This window comes from Hemiscyllium ocellatum, chromosome 31 (assembly GCF_020745735.1).
Source record: "Hemiscyllium ocellatum isolate sHemOce1 chromosome 31, sHemOce1.pat.X.cur, whole genome shotgun sequence".
NCBI lineage: Eukaryota > Metazoa > Chordata > Chondrichthyes > Orectolobiformes > Hemiscylliidae > Hemiscyllium > Hemiscyllium ocellatum.
In genome coordinates, this window is record NC_083431.1 from 8,449,612 (window position 1) to 8,466,569 (window position 16,958).

At 41.0% G+C, this 16,958-nt stretch overlaps 1 protein-coding gene across 1 annotated transcript in view; it reads right to left on the reverse strand.

Annotated features, from left to right (window-relative positions):
* The window catches only part of LOC132830225 (inactive serine/threonine-protein kinase TEX14-like), a 112,417-nt gene that overhangs the window by 17,397 nt on the left and 78,062 nt on the right, over positions 1–16,958 (reverse strand). Inside the window, exons 19-20 of the mRNA XM_060847758.1 lie at positions 11,934–12,023; positions 2,706–2,839 (exon numbers count right to left, since the gene is read on the reverse strand). Of these exons, the coding sequence (XP_060703741.1) occupies positions 2,706–2,839; positions 11,934–12,023 (224 nt within the window). The remainder of the gene's footprint in view (positions 1–2,705; positions 2,840–11,933; positions 12,024–16,958) is intronic.

The window sequence follows — 16,958 nt, forward strand, 5'->3', positions numbered from 1 at the left end:
ATTCAGTTATCAGTTAAATGGCATTATGGCGTGCATTACCAGATAACCGAGAGATGTTCGATAACCAACACTCTGGTTGTTTCCGATAGATCAGCTGTTGTCTAAGTGGCATTATGGTGTGCATTGCCAGATAATCGAGAAATTCTCGGACAACGGGCACTCACAGATTACCATTTAGTTCCGGTCACCCGTATGATCGATCATCCAAACAAAATACTCCCCACCGGTCTCGTTCGGACAATTGAGGCTCCACTGCAAATGGATTTAAACGGTTTCACAACCATTTAACATCAATTTTCTCTAATAAAAGGTAAGGTGAGGGGGTAAAATTATCATTACTGCTGGGCTGTGGTGCAGAGCTCAGCAAGGCAGATCTGCTCTGATCGCCACCACCTTGGATTCCTCCCCCCCCAAATCACTCTTAACACTCCCTCGCACACACATCTCCCCTCCATGGCATCTTTGATTGCAATCACAGTAGGTGTGACACTTGCACTTTTAGCTACTTCCTCTTCACTGCCCAAGGTTTCAAAGACATCTTCCAGATAAAGTTTACTTATACTTCTAGTTTATTGTATTTACTTCTCAAATATGATCTCCTATATACTGGTGAGACAAAATGCATACTGTATGATAATTCTGTAGAATATCTCCACTCTGTAAGAATGACTCCAACCTCCTATAGCTTGACATTTCAGTACACTATCTTGTTCCCATGATAACATTTCTATCATAGGTCTGCTGCAGTGTTCCAGTGAGACTCAATGCAAGCAGAAATCTCACTTTCTGGTCATGTAATTTACACTCTTTAGGGTTCAACATTGAGCTTGATAAATTTAGAATATTAACACCATCCTCTATTTTAATTACATTCCCTGTAGATTGTTTTATAACATAATGTTTAATTTAATATGTAAAATAATAACATGCAACCTTAGTCTGGATATATATATCATAAAGTATAAAGATATTCAAGCAATGTGTTGCCACAGCACACAACTAAATGAGGTGGAAAGACAGTGGCTTAATATCAATTCCATTGAGTTACCCATCTCACAAAAGCAGAGAAAAAGCCAAACAGTTTCCAAGGGTGAAGAGGGGGCTATGAAGGAGGAAACACAGGATCTTCTGCTCTAAAAGTCTGCAAGCAGCTTATCTAAGTGTACGGAAAGGGAGAATAGGAGAGAAGAGAGCTGGTTTAATCTGTACAGGAAGAAAAACAAAAGAAAATATAGATATTGATGAAAGAAACAAATATACTCACAGATCCAACTGCTTTTCTTGTTGTGGGCTGAGTTTCAGGCACAATGGTTGGGGATTGTATTTTGTCAGTCTCATCGCAAGCTGTAGCAAATGTCCCAGGGGATATCGCACTTGAGTCTGGACTGGGCCATAGAGAAGTCTCTAAAATCTTATTAAGTACTGGCATTGGTTCATATTCAGTAAGATGCTGTGAATGACCTGCAAAAATATTATTTTCTTGATTAGATTTTATACATTTAAAACAAGTACTTAAATAATTTTACCTAACCATCCCTAAAACACTTGTAGTAATCACTTAAAGATTTAATAAAACATTCAAGAGAATAAAATGTTTGCATTTTTCGTGAACTCAGGCATTTCACATATAGCAATCAAATACTTTTAAAGCATAGTTACTGTTGCATTGTAGGAAATGCAACACTTGATTTACACACAGCAAGGTTCCACAAACATCAGCGAGATAATTGAGCAGTTCATTGATTTTAGTATGTTGATTGAAGAACAAACGTCAACAGGGACAACTATGCTATTATTCCAGTAATGCTTAAGGGACAATACTTTTCCTATACTGAGTATGAAATATACATTATGACAAACATATACTTCATGCCATCAATGCATTTGATCATTTTCGTATTGAGTACTTTCTTCAGCATAATATACAGCTATTGTTTCTTAATGGACCCATTAACTATAGAGAGAAGGGTCCTTATCCTTCTTCCTGATCCATTTGGTGCCACATGCATGTATACTAGTGTCCTTTTACCAGAGGGATATTTTACAAAGTTATGGAATGCATAAATGATGAATCTGGCAGCACCACATCTATACTGTAATCAAAAATAAACTTCCATCCTTTTAATAATATCTTTTTCCTTATATCACACAGCAATGTTGTTCAATTCCATCAGCCATAACCCAGCCACGCAAAGTGGGTAGGCAGACATATTGATATTGATTCCTGCTATCCTCAGACCCATAGACGTCCACAGTGTGGAAAAGGCCCTTCAGCCCATCAAGTCTGCAACGGTCAAAAACAAGGAATTAACTATTTTCATCCCATTTTCCAGCACTTGGCGCATAACTTTCTATGTTTTGGCATCACAAGTGTACATCTAAACACTTCTTAAATTCTATGAGAGTTTCTGTCTCTAATGCCCTTAAGGCAGTGAGTTCCAGATTCCTGACATCCCTTCTAAATCTCCTGCCCTTCACCTTAAATGTATTGCCCTGGTTACTGACTCCCCCCACAAAGAGGAAAAAGTTTCTTGCTGTCTATGTCCCTCATAATTTTATACATTTCAATCATGTCTCTCCTCAATTTCCTCTCTGCACAGTGTGATGATATATGAACATACTGGGGTCCCCTGTGCCAAATTTTCTATAAATTTAAATAGATAGTCATTTATTTCTTTTTACGACTCCTTGCACCTGCCACATACCTGTACTGTTTGAATATGGAGTACTGTTACTGATAGGAACACTTGTCAATAATGACGTTTTGGATAGCAGCAGATGGTTGGAGAACTGTTCATCGCTTGGAATACAGGAAAGGTCCTGGATATCAGAAAATGATCTAGGGTAAGGAGAACATGTAAAAGAGGAACATTTTAAGTGTACAGAAGTAGTCATGAACAAATGGACACTTTAATGACTTACAATTGATTAGAGGAGGTATTTGTGGGTTTTGCGCAGTTAAAACGGATAAATTCCCAGGCCCAGATGAAATGCATCCTAAACTGTTATGGGAAGCAAGGGAGAAGACTGCAGAGGCTCTGATATCGATTTCAGAGGCCAGGAAACTGAGGGCATATCCAATATGGTACCATTATTCAAGAATGGTGGTAGAAGTTAAACCAGGGAACTCTCGACCATTGAGTGTAACAATAGTTGTAAGAAACTTCTGGAAAAAATTCTGAGGATCAAAATTAATTACCACTTGGAGAGGCAAGGACCAATCAAGAATAGTCAGCATTGTTTTCTCAGGGGAATGTATGTCTAAAATGTTTAAGTGTTTTTTGATGAGGTGACGAGAGTACATGAGGGCAGAGGTGTTAATATAGTCTGCATGGACTTCATTAAGGCTTCTGACAAGACATTGCACGGGAGACTGGTCAGGAAGGCAAGATCCCATTGGATCCAGGGCAATTTGGCAAAATTACATCCAAAATTGGGTTCATGACAGGAGGCAGAGGGTGATGATTGATGGTCTGTTTTTGCGAATGGATGCCTGTGTCGAGGGGTTCCAAAGGGTTCTGTGCAGGACTTATTTTTGCAGTATTCATTGATGATCTGGATATAAATGTAGGAGGTTTGATCAGTTAAATCTACAGATGACATGAACCTTGGCAATATAGTAAATAGCGATAAAAGCCTTAGTCTGGATGATACAGATGGGCTTGTCATAGAGTTATAGAGATGTACAGCATGGAAACAGACCCTTCGGTCCAACTTGTCCATGCCATTCAGATATCCCAACCTAATCTTTTCCCATGTGCCAGCACTTGGCCCATATCTCTCTAAGCCCTTGCTATTCATATATCCATCCAGATGCCTTTTAAATGTTGCAATTGTGCCAGCCTCCACCACTTCCTCTGGCAGCTCATTTCATACGCACAACACCCACTGCGTGAAAAAGTTGCCCCTTAAGGTCCCTTTTAAACTTTTCCTGTCTCACACTAAACCTATGCCCTCTGTTCTGGACTCCCCCACTCCAGGGAAAGGGCTTTGTCTAAATATCCTTTCCATGTCCCTCATAATTTTATAAACTTCTAAGAGGTCACCCCTCAGCCTCCCAACGCTCCGGGGAAAACAGTCCCAGCCTATTTAGCCTCTCCCTATAGCTCAAATCCTCCAACCCTGGCAACATCCTCGTAAATCTTTTCTGAACCCTTTCAGGTTTTGCAAAATCCTTCCATTAGGAAGGAGACTACAATTGCACATAATATTCCAAAAGTGGTCTAACCAACATCCTGTACAGCCCCAACATGACCTCTAAACTCCTATACTCAATGCTCTGACCAATAAAGGAAAACATACTAAATGTCTTCTTCATTATCCTATCTATCTGCGACTCTATTTTCAAGGAACCTGTCTCTTTGTTGAGCAACACTCCCTGGGACCTTACCATTAAGTGTATAAAACCTGCCAAGATTTGCTTTCCCAAAATACAGCACCTCCCATTTATCTAAATTAAGCTCCATCTGCCACTCCACAGCCCATTCAGATGGACAGAAGTGGCAAATAGAATGTAATCCAGAAAAGTGTGAGGAGATGTATTTTAAGAGGATTAACAAGGCAATGAATGGCAAGATCCTAGGAAGTAAAGAGGATCAGAGAGACCTTGGTATGCAGATCTATGAAGGCAACAGGACAAGTAGATAAGGAAGTTAAGAGGGTACATTGAATACTTGTCTTTCTTAGTCAAGCCATTGGAATATAACAGCATGGAGATTATGATGAAACTGAAGACGTTAAGCCGCAGCTGGAGTTTGCAGTTCTGGCAGCCACACTATGGGAAAGATGTGCTTGCCCAAGTGATGGTGCAGAGCAGATTCACTGGGATGATGCATTTCAGCTATGAAGGGAGTTTAGATAGGTTGGGTCTGTTTTCCCTAGAACAAAGAAGGCCGAGGGGAGACATGATTGAGTATATGAAATTATGAGGGCATTGACATGGTAGAAACATTACCTCTTAGTACAGAGGTCAATAAACAGGGGGAATAGATTTAGGATAAGACTTAGGAGATTTAGAGGGATTTAAGATGGAACTTTTTCACCCAGAGTGGTAGGTATCTGGAACTCACTGCCTAAAAGGGCAGGAACCAAACCAACATTTAAGAAGCACTTAAATGAACACCTGAAATACTACTACTGGAAAATGGGATTAGAGTAGGTAGATGCTTGGTAACCACTGTGGACATTATGGGCTAATCAGCCTCATTCCATGCTGTAAAATTCCAAGGCATTCAGCATCAGGAGATTACAATAAAAACAGTGTTGACATTTTCACTGACACTTCACTGGTGAGTTTATGTACCGTGAGGCAAGTTTCCGATTTCAGTGAGGAGTGGAAGCAGTAAATGTAGGTTGGATGATTGTGGCATACATAACTGGAGCTTTTCATAACTGATATTTCTTTAATTATTGTCAGTCATGTAGTTCAATGGCACTCTTGTCTCTGGTTCACACTTCTAAGATCTGAGCACATAATCTCTGTAGAATTGCTGCCTTTTGGGTGAAATGTTAAACCACAGCTGACTCCTTAAGCAAACGTAAAAGTTCCACAGTACTTTATGAAGATAAGGAAGTAGACTCAAAGTCCTTTGCTGACTTTTTTCCCACAATTACTATGAGTATGAGAAATTACTTGGTAATTTATCTCATTGCTGTTTGTAACCTTCTCCAGCTCCAAAACCCAACATAATAAATAAGGTCATCTTAGCCTCATCTCGCCTCTTCAGTATTCCAGAATATAATTGCTGCACCACTGAAAGTTGAACCTTAAACTATCTAGGCCCTAATCTTTGGAATTCACTGTCTCTACTTTACTTCCCACCCTGAAAATGATTCTTGAACTCTACATTTTTACAAGGTTTTCAGTCATCTGTCTCAATATCGTGCTTATGTGAATTGGTGTTATACTTTTCCTTCTTTAGGGTTATCATCCAGATGGAAGATGTGCAGGTGAGGAGCACCACAGGGTTAGTTTTTGCCAAAAGGTTACTCATTCCTGGCAAAATGCAAGGTAGGAGCAGGATACAGTTGAAATGAATTGACAGCATGAGCCTGGAAGAGTGGGGCAGCTCTGGGATCTTCTGCTTTTAACATGGCTGTGAGAGGGGCTGAGCCACCACTCAAGATTCACAGCTGCAAGAATGTTGATCACTGCTGTGGGTATTGCCAGATATTAATTAGGACACAGAGAAAATACTTGAGAAGGAGGGGTTCTGTAGCAAAAGACATGTTGAGTGACCAATGGTAAGAGTCTGAGGAGGGATAGTTGAATGTGGTAGGTCATGTGATGCTATCTCCCAGAATATGTCCAGCCATATTGGTAACTTCTTATAAACTAAGAAGCACCTCGGGATGTTTTGCCTTGCAGTCTAAAAATTACGTAGTGAATTTCCAAAACTACAATAATTACAACTTCATAAGTACTTTGTTGGCTGTGACATCTGACATCATTAGGAAACAACATGGATAGTTGAGCCCCACTACTCACTGGGTTATAACACAAAGTTCACCTGCCAGATGGACACAGGTTAACTGAAAACATTGACCACTTGACAAGAAACTACTACTTATTATAAATAAATCAATTCTCACCACAGGAATACTCCTTGACACAGTTGTAGACAGACACAGACATAGAAAGAAACAAACAAACAGAAATATCACGGGTGAAGGCGAGAATATTGGGGAAACATAGTTCAATAGCACTAGTCCACAGGATTTGATGAGATGTCCCTTTTGATTCATCCAGGTTTTTCTAGTCACTGATATCCTTATTCTTACATCCTTTCAGTTCTTTGCTGGAGACATAGTGGGTTGACTCACTAATTGTTCAGTTTCTTAGTCACTAGTTAGAGTCAAGAGCTTGTAGCAAATATGTGAGAGAATAGCTAGTTATCTTTCAGTTTTTGGTTACTTCACTGCAGAGAGAGGAAAAGAGAGAAGGTGTCTGTTGCAGTCTGGTCTCATATTATTTACACACAAGCTGTTCCCCTGTCCAGCCGTCAACATTTTGTTGTCGTGCTGATGGCTCCTGGCCCACAGAACTGGTCGTAATTGAAAACACAATCTACATTCTCACCACAATTCAGAAAAGTACAAAGATGTGGATTCTACACCAGATAAATCAAGTTGCTTCTTTCAGCAAGGACCAACTATTGATTGAAAGTTGCGCCTTTCTCTGTAATCTGTCCTCACATCATTATGTTGCTGAAGAATTATCAAGCACCCCTTTGCAGTAATCTGTTTTATTTAATACAGTCTTACACTACATTACTGAAACACATTCTGAAAGGGTAGATTATCACAAACAGCAGAGGTTTACAGTAATTATATACGTGATCATTATTATTTTGTGTCAATGGTAACAAAGATGCTCCTGCTGTGCTAACATAAAACTTGCCGATGAAACGATCATTTAATTCTACATGGCTATCCATTACCATGGAGCCTCTAATTACCCTTGTAGTTCAGATAGTTTCTGACCAACTGATTAGTTGACCCAAAACAGCTAAGGGCTGAAAATGTGTTGCTTGGAAGGCGCAGCAGGTCAAGCAGCATCCAAGGAGCAGGAGAATCGACGTTTCGGGCATGAGCCCTTCTTCAGGAATGAGGAGAGTGTGCCAAGCAGGCTAAGATAAAAGGTAGGGAGGAGGGACTTGGGGGAGGGCCGTTGGAAATGCGATAGGTGGAAGGACATTAAGGTGAGGGTGATAGGCCGGAGTGGGGGTGGGGGCGGAGAGGTCTGGAAGAGGATTGCAGGTTAGGAAGGTAGTGCTGAGTTCGCGGGTTGGGACTGAGACAAGGTGGGGGGAGGGGAAATGAGGAAACTGGAGAAATCTGAGTTCATCCCTTGTGGTTGGAGGGTTCCTAGGCGGAAGATGAGGTGCTCTTCCTCCAGCCTCATGGTCTGGCGATGGAGGAGTCCAAGGACCTGCATGTCCTTGGTGGAGTGGGAGGGGGATTTGTAGTGTTGAGCCACATGGTGGTTGGGTTGGTTGGTCTGGGTGTCCCAGAGGAACAAAGATGCTCCTGCTGTGCTAACATAAAACTTGCCGATGAAACAATCATCCAAAGGAACACCTCTGGGACACCCGGACCAACCAACCCAACCACCCCGTGGCTCAACACTACAAATCCCCCTCCCACTCCACCAAGGACATGCAGGTCCTTGGAATCCTCCATCGCCAGATCATAGCAACACGACGGCTGGAGGAAGAGCGCCTCATCTTCCGCCTAGGAACCCTCCAACCACAAGGGATGAACTCAGATTTCTCCAGTTTCCTCATTTCCCCTCCCCCCACCTTGTCTCATTCCCAACCCTCGAACTCAGCACCACCTTCCTAACCTGCAATCTTCTTCCTGACCTCCCCGCCCCCACCCCCACTCCGGCCTATCACCCTCACCTTAATGTCCTTCCACCTATCGCATTTCCAACGCCCCTCCCCCAAGTCCCTCCTCCCTACCTTTTATCTTAGCCTGCTTGGCACACTCTCCTCATTCCTGAAGAAGGGCTCATGCCCGAAACGTCGATTCTCCTGCTCCTTGGATGCTGCCTGACCTGCTGCGCCTTTCCAGCAACACATTTTCAGCCCTGATCTCCAGCATCTGCAGTCCTCACTTTCTCCCAAAACAGCTAAGGATACAGTTCCAAATTGAGCTAGAGATTTCTAGAATGAAAAGCAATTACAATTCTCCTAAGCACATGAGGTGGTCAACCATTCATTCGGAGAATTTCTGGAACCTTCCAAAGCATACTTGACTTCAGAAATTAGAAACCAGTGACAGACACAGTTCGCAATAAGACTAACAGGTTTTGTACTGACTAAACAGCAGCTTTTATTTCAACAGAACAAACAACAGACAAAGGTAAGTGCCATAGCTTACTGACCATCGCATGAATTAGCTGCCACAACCTAATCATAAGCATGAGTCAGTAAGAGGGAATGCAGTGAATAATCTGTTGAAAACAGATTCCTTCACTTTTGTCAGATATTTGGTGAATAATGGTGCATTACGAGCTTTACAACACCTCGGAATTACGTTCAACTCACTGATTATGGCACAATATTCAGCACCATTCATAACTCGTCAGGTACTGAAGCAGTCTGTTCACAAATGCAAGAGGATCTGGACAATATCAAGGTTTGGGCTGACAAGTGGCAAACAACATTCGTGCCACACACATACCAGGCTATGACCATCTCCAATACGAGACAATTTAACCACTGCCCCATGATATTCCATGCTGTTACCGTCATTGAATTCCCAACTATCAATATCCTGGAGGTTACCACTGACCGGAAACTCAACTGGACTCATCACATAAACACAATAGCTACAAGAGCATGTCAGAGTATCCTGCAATAAGTAACTCACCTCCTGACTCCCCAACCTGTCCATCATCTACAAGGCACAAGTCAGGAATGTGATTGAATACTCTCCATTTGCCTGGATGGGTGCAGCTCCACCAACATTGAAGAAGCTTGACACCATTCAGGATAAAGCAACCTGCTTGATTGGCACCACGTCCATTTGCATCCACTCTCTCCATAACCGATGCTCAGTTGCAGCAGTGTGTACTATCTATAATTGCACTGCAGAAATTCACTAACGGTCCTTTGACAGCTCCTTCCAAACCTACGAACATGTTCATCCAGGAGGACAAGGGCAGCAGACAGATGAAACATCACCACCTGTCAGTTCCCATCCAAGCCAAACAACATTCTGACCTGCAAATACATTGCCATTCTTTCACTGTTGCTGGGTCAAAATTGTGGTATTTGCCCCCTAATGACATTGTGGGTCAACCTACATCATGTGGACTGCAGTGGTTCAAAAAGACAACTGACCATAATCTTCTCAAGGGCAACTAGGGACAGGTAATAAATGCTGGCCAGCCAGCAACACCTAAGTCTCATGAGTGAATTTTTAAAAAAGTGACCATGTTACACACTGTGTTGAACATACATAAACATTTATATAACACGGGCGGCACGGTGGCACAGTGGTTAGCACTGCTGCCTCACAGCACCAGAGACCCAGGTTCAATTCCCGCCTCAGGCGACTGCGCGGAGTTTACATGTTCTCCCCGTATCTGTGTGGGTTTCCTCCGGGTGCTCCAGTTTCCTCCCACAGTCCAAAGATGTGTGGGTCAGGCCCATAGTGTTAGGTAAAGGGGTAAATGTAGGGGTATGGGTGGGTTGCGCTTCAGTGGGTCGGTGTGGACTTGTTGGGCCGAAGGGCCTGTTTCCACACTGTAAGTAATCTAATCTAATAACAAGCATTCAATGTTTTACCAGTGCCAGTGATAAATCAAAGACATTATAGGGAGAAGCTGAATAGGCTGGAGCTGTTTTCCCTGGAGCATTGGAGGCTGAGGGGTGACCTTACAGAGGTTTATAAAATCATAAGGTGCATGGATAGGATAAATAGTCAAGGTCTTTTCCCTGGGGTGGGGGGAGTCCAGAACTAGAGGGCATAAGTTTAAGGTGAGAGGGGAAAGACTTAAAAAGGACCTTAGAGGCAATCTTTTCACGCAGAAGGTAATGCATGTATGGAATGAGCTGCCAGAGGAAGTGGTGGATGCTAGCACAATTACAACATTTAAAAGGCATCTGGATGGGTATACAAATGGAAAGGATTTAGAGAGATATGAGTCAAGTGCTGGCAAGGTGGGACTACATTAATTTAGGAGGTCTGGTCAGCATGGACAAGTTGGACCCGAGGGTCTGTTCCCGTGTGTATATCTCTATGACTCTATGATGCAAACTTTGTTCATTTAAGTGAAAGGATCTGGATGCAGACAACCATTACAAGAATCAAAGGATTTGCAAATAAGGTGGAAAAATGGAGTCAAGATAGAAGATCATTCATGATCTTACTTAATGAGTCTCCTTTAGCTCATTACATTTTCAATATTTGTATTAGCTGTTAATAGTGTTATAAGACAGACAGCCAAAGCAAATCAACCTCTCTACCTCTGTATTGCAACACAGCAAAGTTAAAATGTTCAATGATTTTCAAAACTGACTTAAATGGTTTCTAACCAGACTATATTAATAACCAGTATCAGATTTTATGAATAACCAATACTAGCGTTTTACTATAAACAAAATAATTAACTATCTATTAATAATACAGTAGCTTTAGCAGAGCAAAGTTAAACTACAAGGTAAATCAATTAATGTAAATGACTTCAACACTTTTTTTTATCAATTCTAGCTCCCAGTTCCACACAAAGACACACAGATGCAGTTAAAGGATACATCAAAAGGGAAAAATAAATGAGATTAAACTGGCCAATTTACTTAAGCGACCATATCTCTGTTTTGTAGGTTTCAGAAGCACAATCCTTCTGACCCAAACACAGTTCAAAAACCAATTCAAACTCTGGCCTCTCACTGCCAGGCTTACTGTCCCACCATGAGGCCCTAGTTAACGGGCAACATCTACCAGCTGCTTTTTTGCACAAGGCCTCTCCAGAGTGTATTAAAGTTGAAGCACTTTTTAACAAGAATCAATCTACAATTAACTTGCTGGCCTGGCCTCAAAAACAAAAACAAGCTGCTGTTCACAGTCCAAAGGTTACATTCAGCTCTCAGTTCACAGCTCCAAAACAAAAATTATAAAGAGAACAAAACAAAATAATTAAAAACCTGCAAGCATTCTAATACTAGGAATATTATTTCACTAACAAATTTATTCTAATATGGGGCATGAGCATTTACAAAAGAATCAGTTACATCAGACAAACTATAATGATGTGAAGATTCCAGATGCTCACAAGGAAGCCAGCATTTCATTGGTGGGAGGATATGAAGCTAGATGGGAGCCAGTCTGCTAACTCAGCTATACAGCTAGTAGATAGCTGGATTAATCCTTCACATTGGCATTTAATTTGATAAACTACACTCTAGGGATCTATAACTGCTTACATCTCATTTTTATGCAGTGGTCCTTCTGATGTTGCTGGCTGATTCAGGTGAAAGTCTGTGACCTTCCCAATTTCTGCTGTCTGATCAACACTGCAAAGAAAAATTTAAGAAATTAATGTCATTCTCATGGATGAAATCAAAGAGTGTGTTTTTAAAATATGCTTTATTCATAAAAGTTGTACAGATAAACTGTATGGAAGTTAAACTTTAACATTCCTGAAAGTGCAAAACCAATCTCTTTTTTTCCTTAGTATGTGGCACTCTGAATCAATAACCTTACAGATTACACTTACAGACTTAATTTTACGTCAAACATATAGCCTGAGAAGTTTTGTATGGTTTCTAGCCCTCAGTGTACTTTGATGGTACCATCATAGATGGCCTCTGTGGTACATGCACCAGCTTTAGTGCTTTCCTCAGCACATGATCCAGGACCTTGCAATGTGTCTGCCTGAAAACACCTCTCTGTACAGGAAAATCTGCAAGTTTAGAGCAGATCAAAGAACATCTTTCACCTTCTTGATCATGACCACTCCCCTGCTAAGTAAGTGATCAAAGAATTAACCTTCTAATCTAGTCCTTTTCACTTATACTCACCAAGAACAAACTGGAAACCTGCACAAAACTTTGGTTAGGCCACAGATGGAGCAATGTGTGCAGTCCTGGTTGCCAAACTACACGAAGGATGTGATTGCGCAAGAGGGTGTGCGAAGGATATTCACCATGATGTTGTCTGGGTTGGAATATTTTAAGTATGAAAAGAGGCTGGATAGGGTCAGATTGTTTCCTTTGGAGCATAGAAAACTGAAGGGAGAGCTGATTGAGATATATAGGATTACGATGGGCATGGATAGGTGGATAAGAAGCAGCTTTCCTCTAAGTTGAAGGGTCAATAATGAGGGGGCCTCACTTTAAAGTGAAGGGCAGGAGATTTGGAGAGGATTTGAGGAAAATGTTTTCACCCAGAGGATGGTGGGATTCTGGAATGCACTGTCTTGGAGGGGGTAATGGTTTAGTAGAGATAGGAAACCTCACAATCTTTAGAAAAATACATGGATGAGTACTTGAAATATTATAACATGTAAGGCTATGGGCCAAGTGCTGAAAAGTAGAATTAGTGTAGATGAGGCAGTGCAGACTCAATGTGCCGAAGTGTCTCTACTGTGCTGTCTAACTCTATGATTTTAGGCCATTTTGAATGATTATAAATTTGAATTTAAGAAGAGATGGAGGAGGTGAGAAGACTTCCCCAATTTGTGTCCTATTGAAATAATTGTGGGTCTTGAATGCAGTCACATTTCAGCAAGCGAGGGTATGAGATAAACAACGATCTTGCTACAACACAAGATTTGTTTCTCTCATTCTCCAGCAAGATTTTCAATGCTACTTGTTAAAATTCATTCATGAATGTAGGTGTCACTGACTAGGATGGAATTCGTTGCCCATTCCTAATAGCCCTTGGAGGTGCTGATAGTCTGCCTTCTTGAATTGCTACAGTTTTTATGTTGTAGGTACACTCAAAGTGATGTTAGGGAATAGTATCCAAGATTCTGACCCAGCAACAACAAAGGAATACTGTTATACTTCCAGGTCAATATGCTGTGTGGGAATTCTGCAGACAGTAGCATTCCAACTATCTACTTCCTGAATCTTCTGGATAGCAGAAACTGCAGTTTAAAAAGTGCCATCTAAGGAGTTGCTGCTGTGAATGATGCTGAACATTGTGCAAACATCAATGATTATTCCAACATATTATTGAGGAAAAAATATTGAAGATAGTTGGGCCTAGGACATGACTCTTGAGAACCTCTGCAGTGCTTTCCCATGGCTGAGATGATTTTACCTCCAACAGCGACAAGTACCTACACTGTGTTAGGGGTATGACTCCAGCCAATGGAAAATACTCCCAATTCTTCCTGACCCAGTTTTTCTTAGGCTCCTTAATGCCACTCTTGGTCAAATGTTATCCTGATATCAAGTACACCCACCCTCACTTCCTCTCAAGTTCTTTAAAAATTGTGTCGCCCACTGAGTCTGCACTGGCTCTCAGCACTATTTTGACTATTGGTTACAGATTATACAGAACAACACAGTATTAATATCATTAATTAATATACTCTCCACTAAATTAATCATGAAACATGAATTCCCTAAAATGTAAATCTCCTGCCTTTTCCCCTAACCCGATACATTGTATCTATTTAAATAATCAAGTGCCCTCCTGATTGCCTCAATTCAACCTGTCTCTACCAGGATTCCAGGCAGTTTACTCCAGACCCTAACCACTCACCTTGCATTTGCTTCTTTTGCAAAACACTTTAAAATTGTACTCTCTGATTCTCAATCCTTTTATACGTGGGAACACTTTCTCTCTATCGATCCAGACTTCACATGATTTTGAAAATTTGCATCAGATCTTCCACCAGCCTTCTCTCCAAGGTAAACAGCTCAACTCCTCCTATTTATCCTCACAACTGAAGTTTCAAATCCCTGGAACCATCCACTTAAACCTCTTTTGCATTTTTCCAGTGCTGAAACATATTTCCTAAAGTGCAGTAACCAGATGAAGTCTTACTAGTGTCCTATTGCTACGACACAGATAAACCCCTCTGCTAATTTAAACCCGGCACAGAGAAGCTCACCTCGCACGATAGTCGGTTAAATTTCAAAAGACAAAGAATTATCTCAGAGGTCACTATTTAAAGTAATAATTAACTATTTTATTCTTTAAACCCAACAGAGAATATTAAAACTAACAACTATTTACAACTACTTTCTCTTAAACCTATCTTCTACCTCCCACTCTACAATACTGGTTCAATAAAATACCCTGACTAAGATTTACAAAAAAAAATTATGTTTCAAAGCCAGTCAGCTTTGTCGATTCTCCTTTGTAGCCTTTCGCCTGTAGATTTTTCTCTGGGTCAGCTTCAATGTTCTGCTGTACAAACTTCTTATAGATAGGTACCTTTCAGACAGCTTTGCAGCTAGCAGTCTATTTGTTGGTGTCCTTGACAGTTCTCTTTTTAACCGTTCAAGATGTTCAGTTTTATACCCCAAAACATTCAGCTAAATTAAAATTTGATTGAGTTTAGGGGCATAATTTAAACTGATTGGCCAAACTTGAATTTTGTTTTTTGTTTCATGACACGTCAGCTGCAGCTATTTGTTTCAACCAAGTGCTATAGTTTTACTTTGTTCAGGACTCTCTGTGCTTTGTCAGTCCTTGCTAGCTTTTCAACTCTCTTACAGGTACAGTACATACCTACACCTTCATAATATATTCAACATAAGCTCCCTGATCTACAATACTATTTCATTGAAATGTTATAATTAATTGTTCTTTTTCACTACTTATTATTTTTCTTTATTGTTTTGATGAGAATTATGACTGCCAAATGCGTAGGCTCCTTGGTGTCAGTAAGCAGACATACTATCTCTCCATGTTCTTTGTACCAAATGTATCACTCACACTTTTACAAACTGAACTTCAATGACCTTCGTATATCTGCCCATTCCACAAAACATCTTCGTCCTTTTCGAATTCTGCACTGTCCTCTGCCCAATTTATAATTCTCTCAAGTTTGTGTCAACTGCAAATTCTGAAATTGAAATCGTCCCCAACATGCCAAGATTTAGATCGTTCATATAGAATAGAATCATAGAATCCCTACAGTGTGGAAACAGGCCCTTTGGCCTGACAAGTCCACATCAACCCTTCAAAGTGTAACCCATCCAGACCCATTCCCCTACCATCCTACATTTACCCCTGACTAATGCACCTAACCTTGATATCCCTGAACAATATGGGTAATTTAGCATGGTCAATTCATCTAACCTGAACATTTTTGGATTGTGGAAAGAAACCAGAGCACCCGGAGGAAACCCACGCAGACATGGGGAAAATGTGCAAACTCTACACAGACAATCACCCAAGGCTGAAATTGAACCCGGGTCTCTGATGCTGTGAGGCAACAGTGCTAACTACTAAGCAATAAAGACTGCTGCAGGAACTACAGAAGCATTGAAAATAGGAGCACGGGTAGATCATTTAGCCTGATGAGCTTGAAGTAACTTCATATAGGCCAATATCCTGTCATTCTTTATTACACATGAACAGTCCTTGACTCTAGTACTGCCTCATTCAGAGTCAGCTGTTAGTGTGGCAATATCTGACACTCCCCCTTTTATCTGTCAGCCAGTGCTCCCTGATTGGTCCAGATTAACAGCCCCAATCAGGGAACTCACATTCTCTGAGATCCAGCTGGCTGACCTTGTTACAACCACTATAGAGCCTGTCCACATGCAATATGACCATGGCTGATTTTCCAACCCAGTACCCTGTTCCTGCTTTCTCCCTAATATCCTTTGATCCTTGTAGCCCCAAGTACTATATCTTGGTCCCTCTTGAAAACATTCAATGTTTTGGCCTCAACCCTTTCTATGGCAAAGAATTCCACAATTCCTCCTCATCTCAGTCCTAAAGTCCTTTAGACTTATCCTGATTTTGAAGTGTTACTCCAAACCTTCCTCCAGCCCAAAAAATACCCATTAATCATTACTCTCTGTTTCATATCCTTCAGCCAATTTGGATTCAGACTGTTACTGGTTTTTTAATCACATAAACTATAAACTTGCTTGATATAAATTGAGTGAATCAAATTGGCTGAAGTCTGGCATCCATGATGCTGGGAACCTCATGAGAAAGCTCATATGGATCATCAACTCAGCATCTCTGAAGATGCTTGCAAATGGTTCTGTTTGACTTTTACAGTTATGTGCTGGATCCCTCCATCACAGAGGATGATGGTAGTTGTGCAGCCTCATCCACCAGTGAGTTGTTTAATTGCCCACCATCATTCTCAATTGTGGTAGGTAAGCTACTTGAGAAGACTCTAAGATATATATGCATTTGGAAAAACATGGTTGGACTAGATTGGGTTGGGATAACTGGTCAGCATGGACGGGTTAGACTGAAGGGTCTGTTTTCATGCTGTACATCTGTACTGTCTATTACTCTATAAC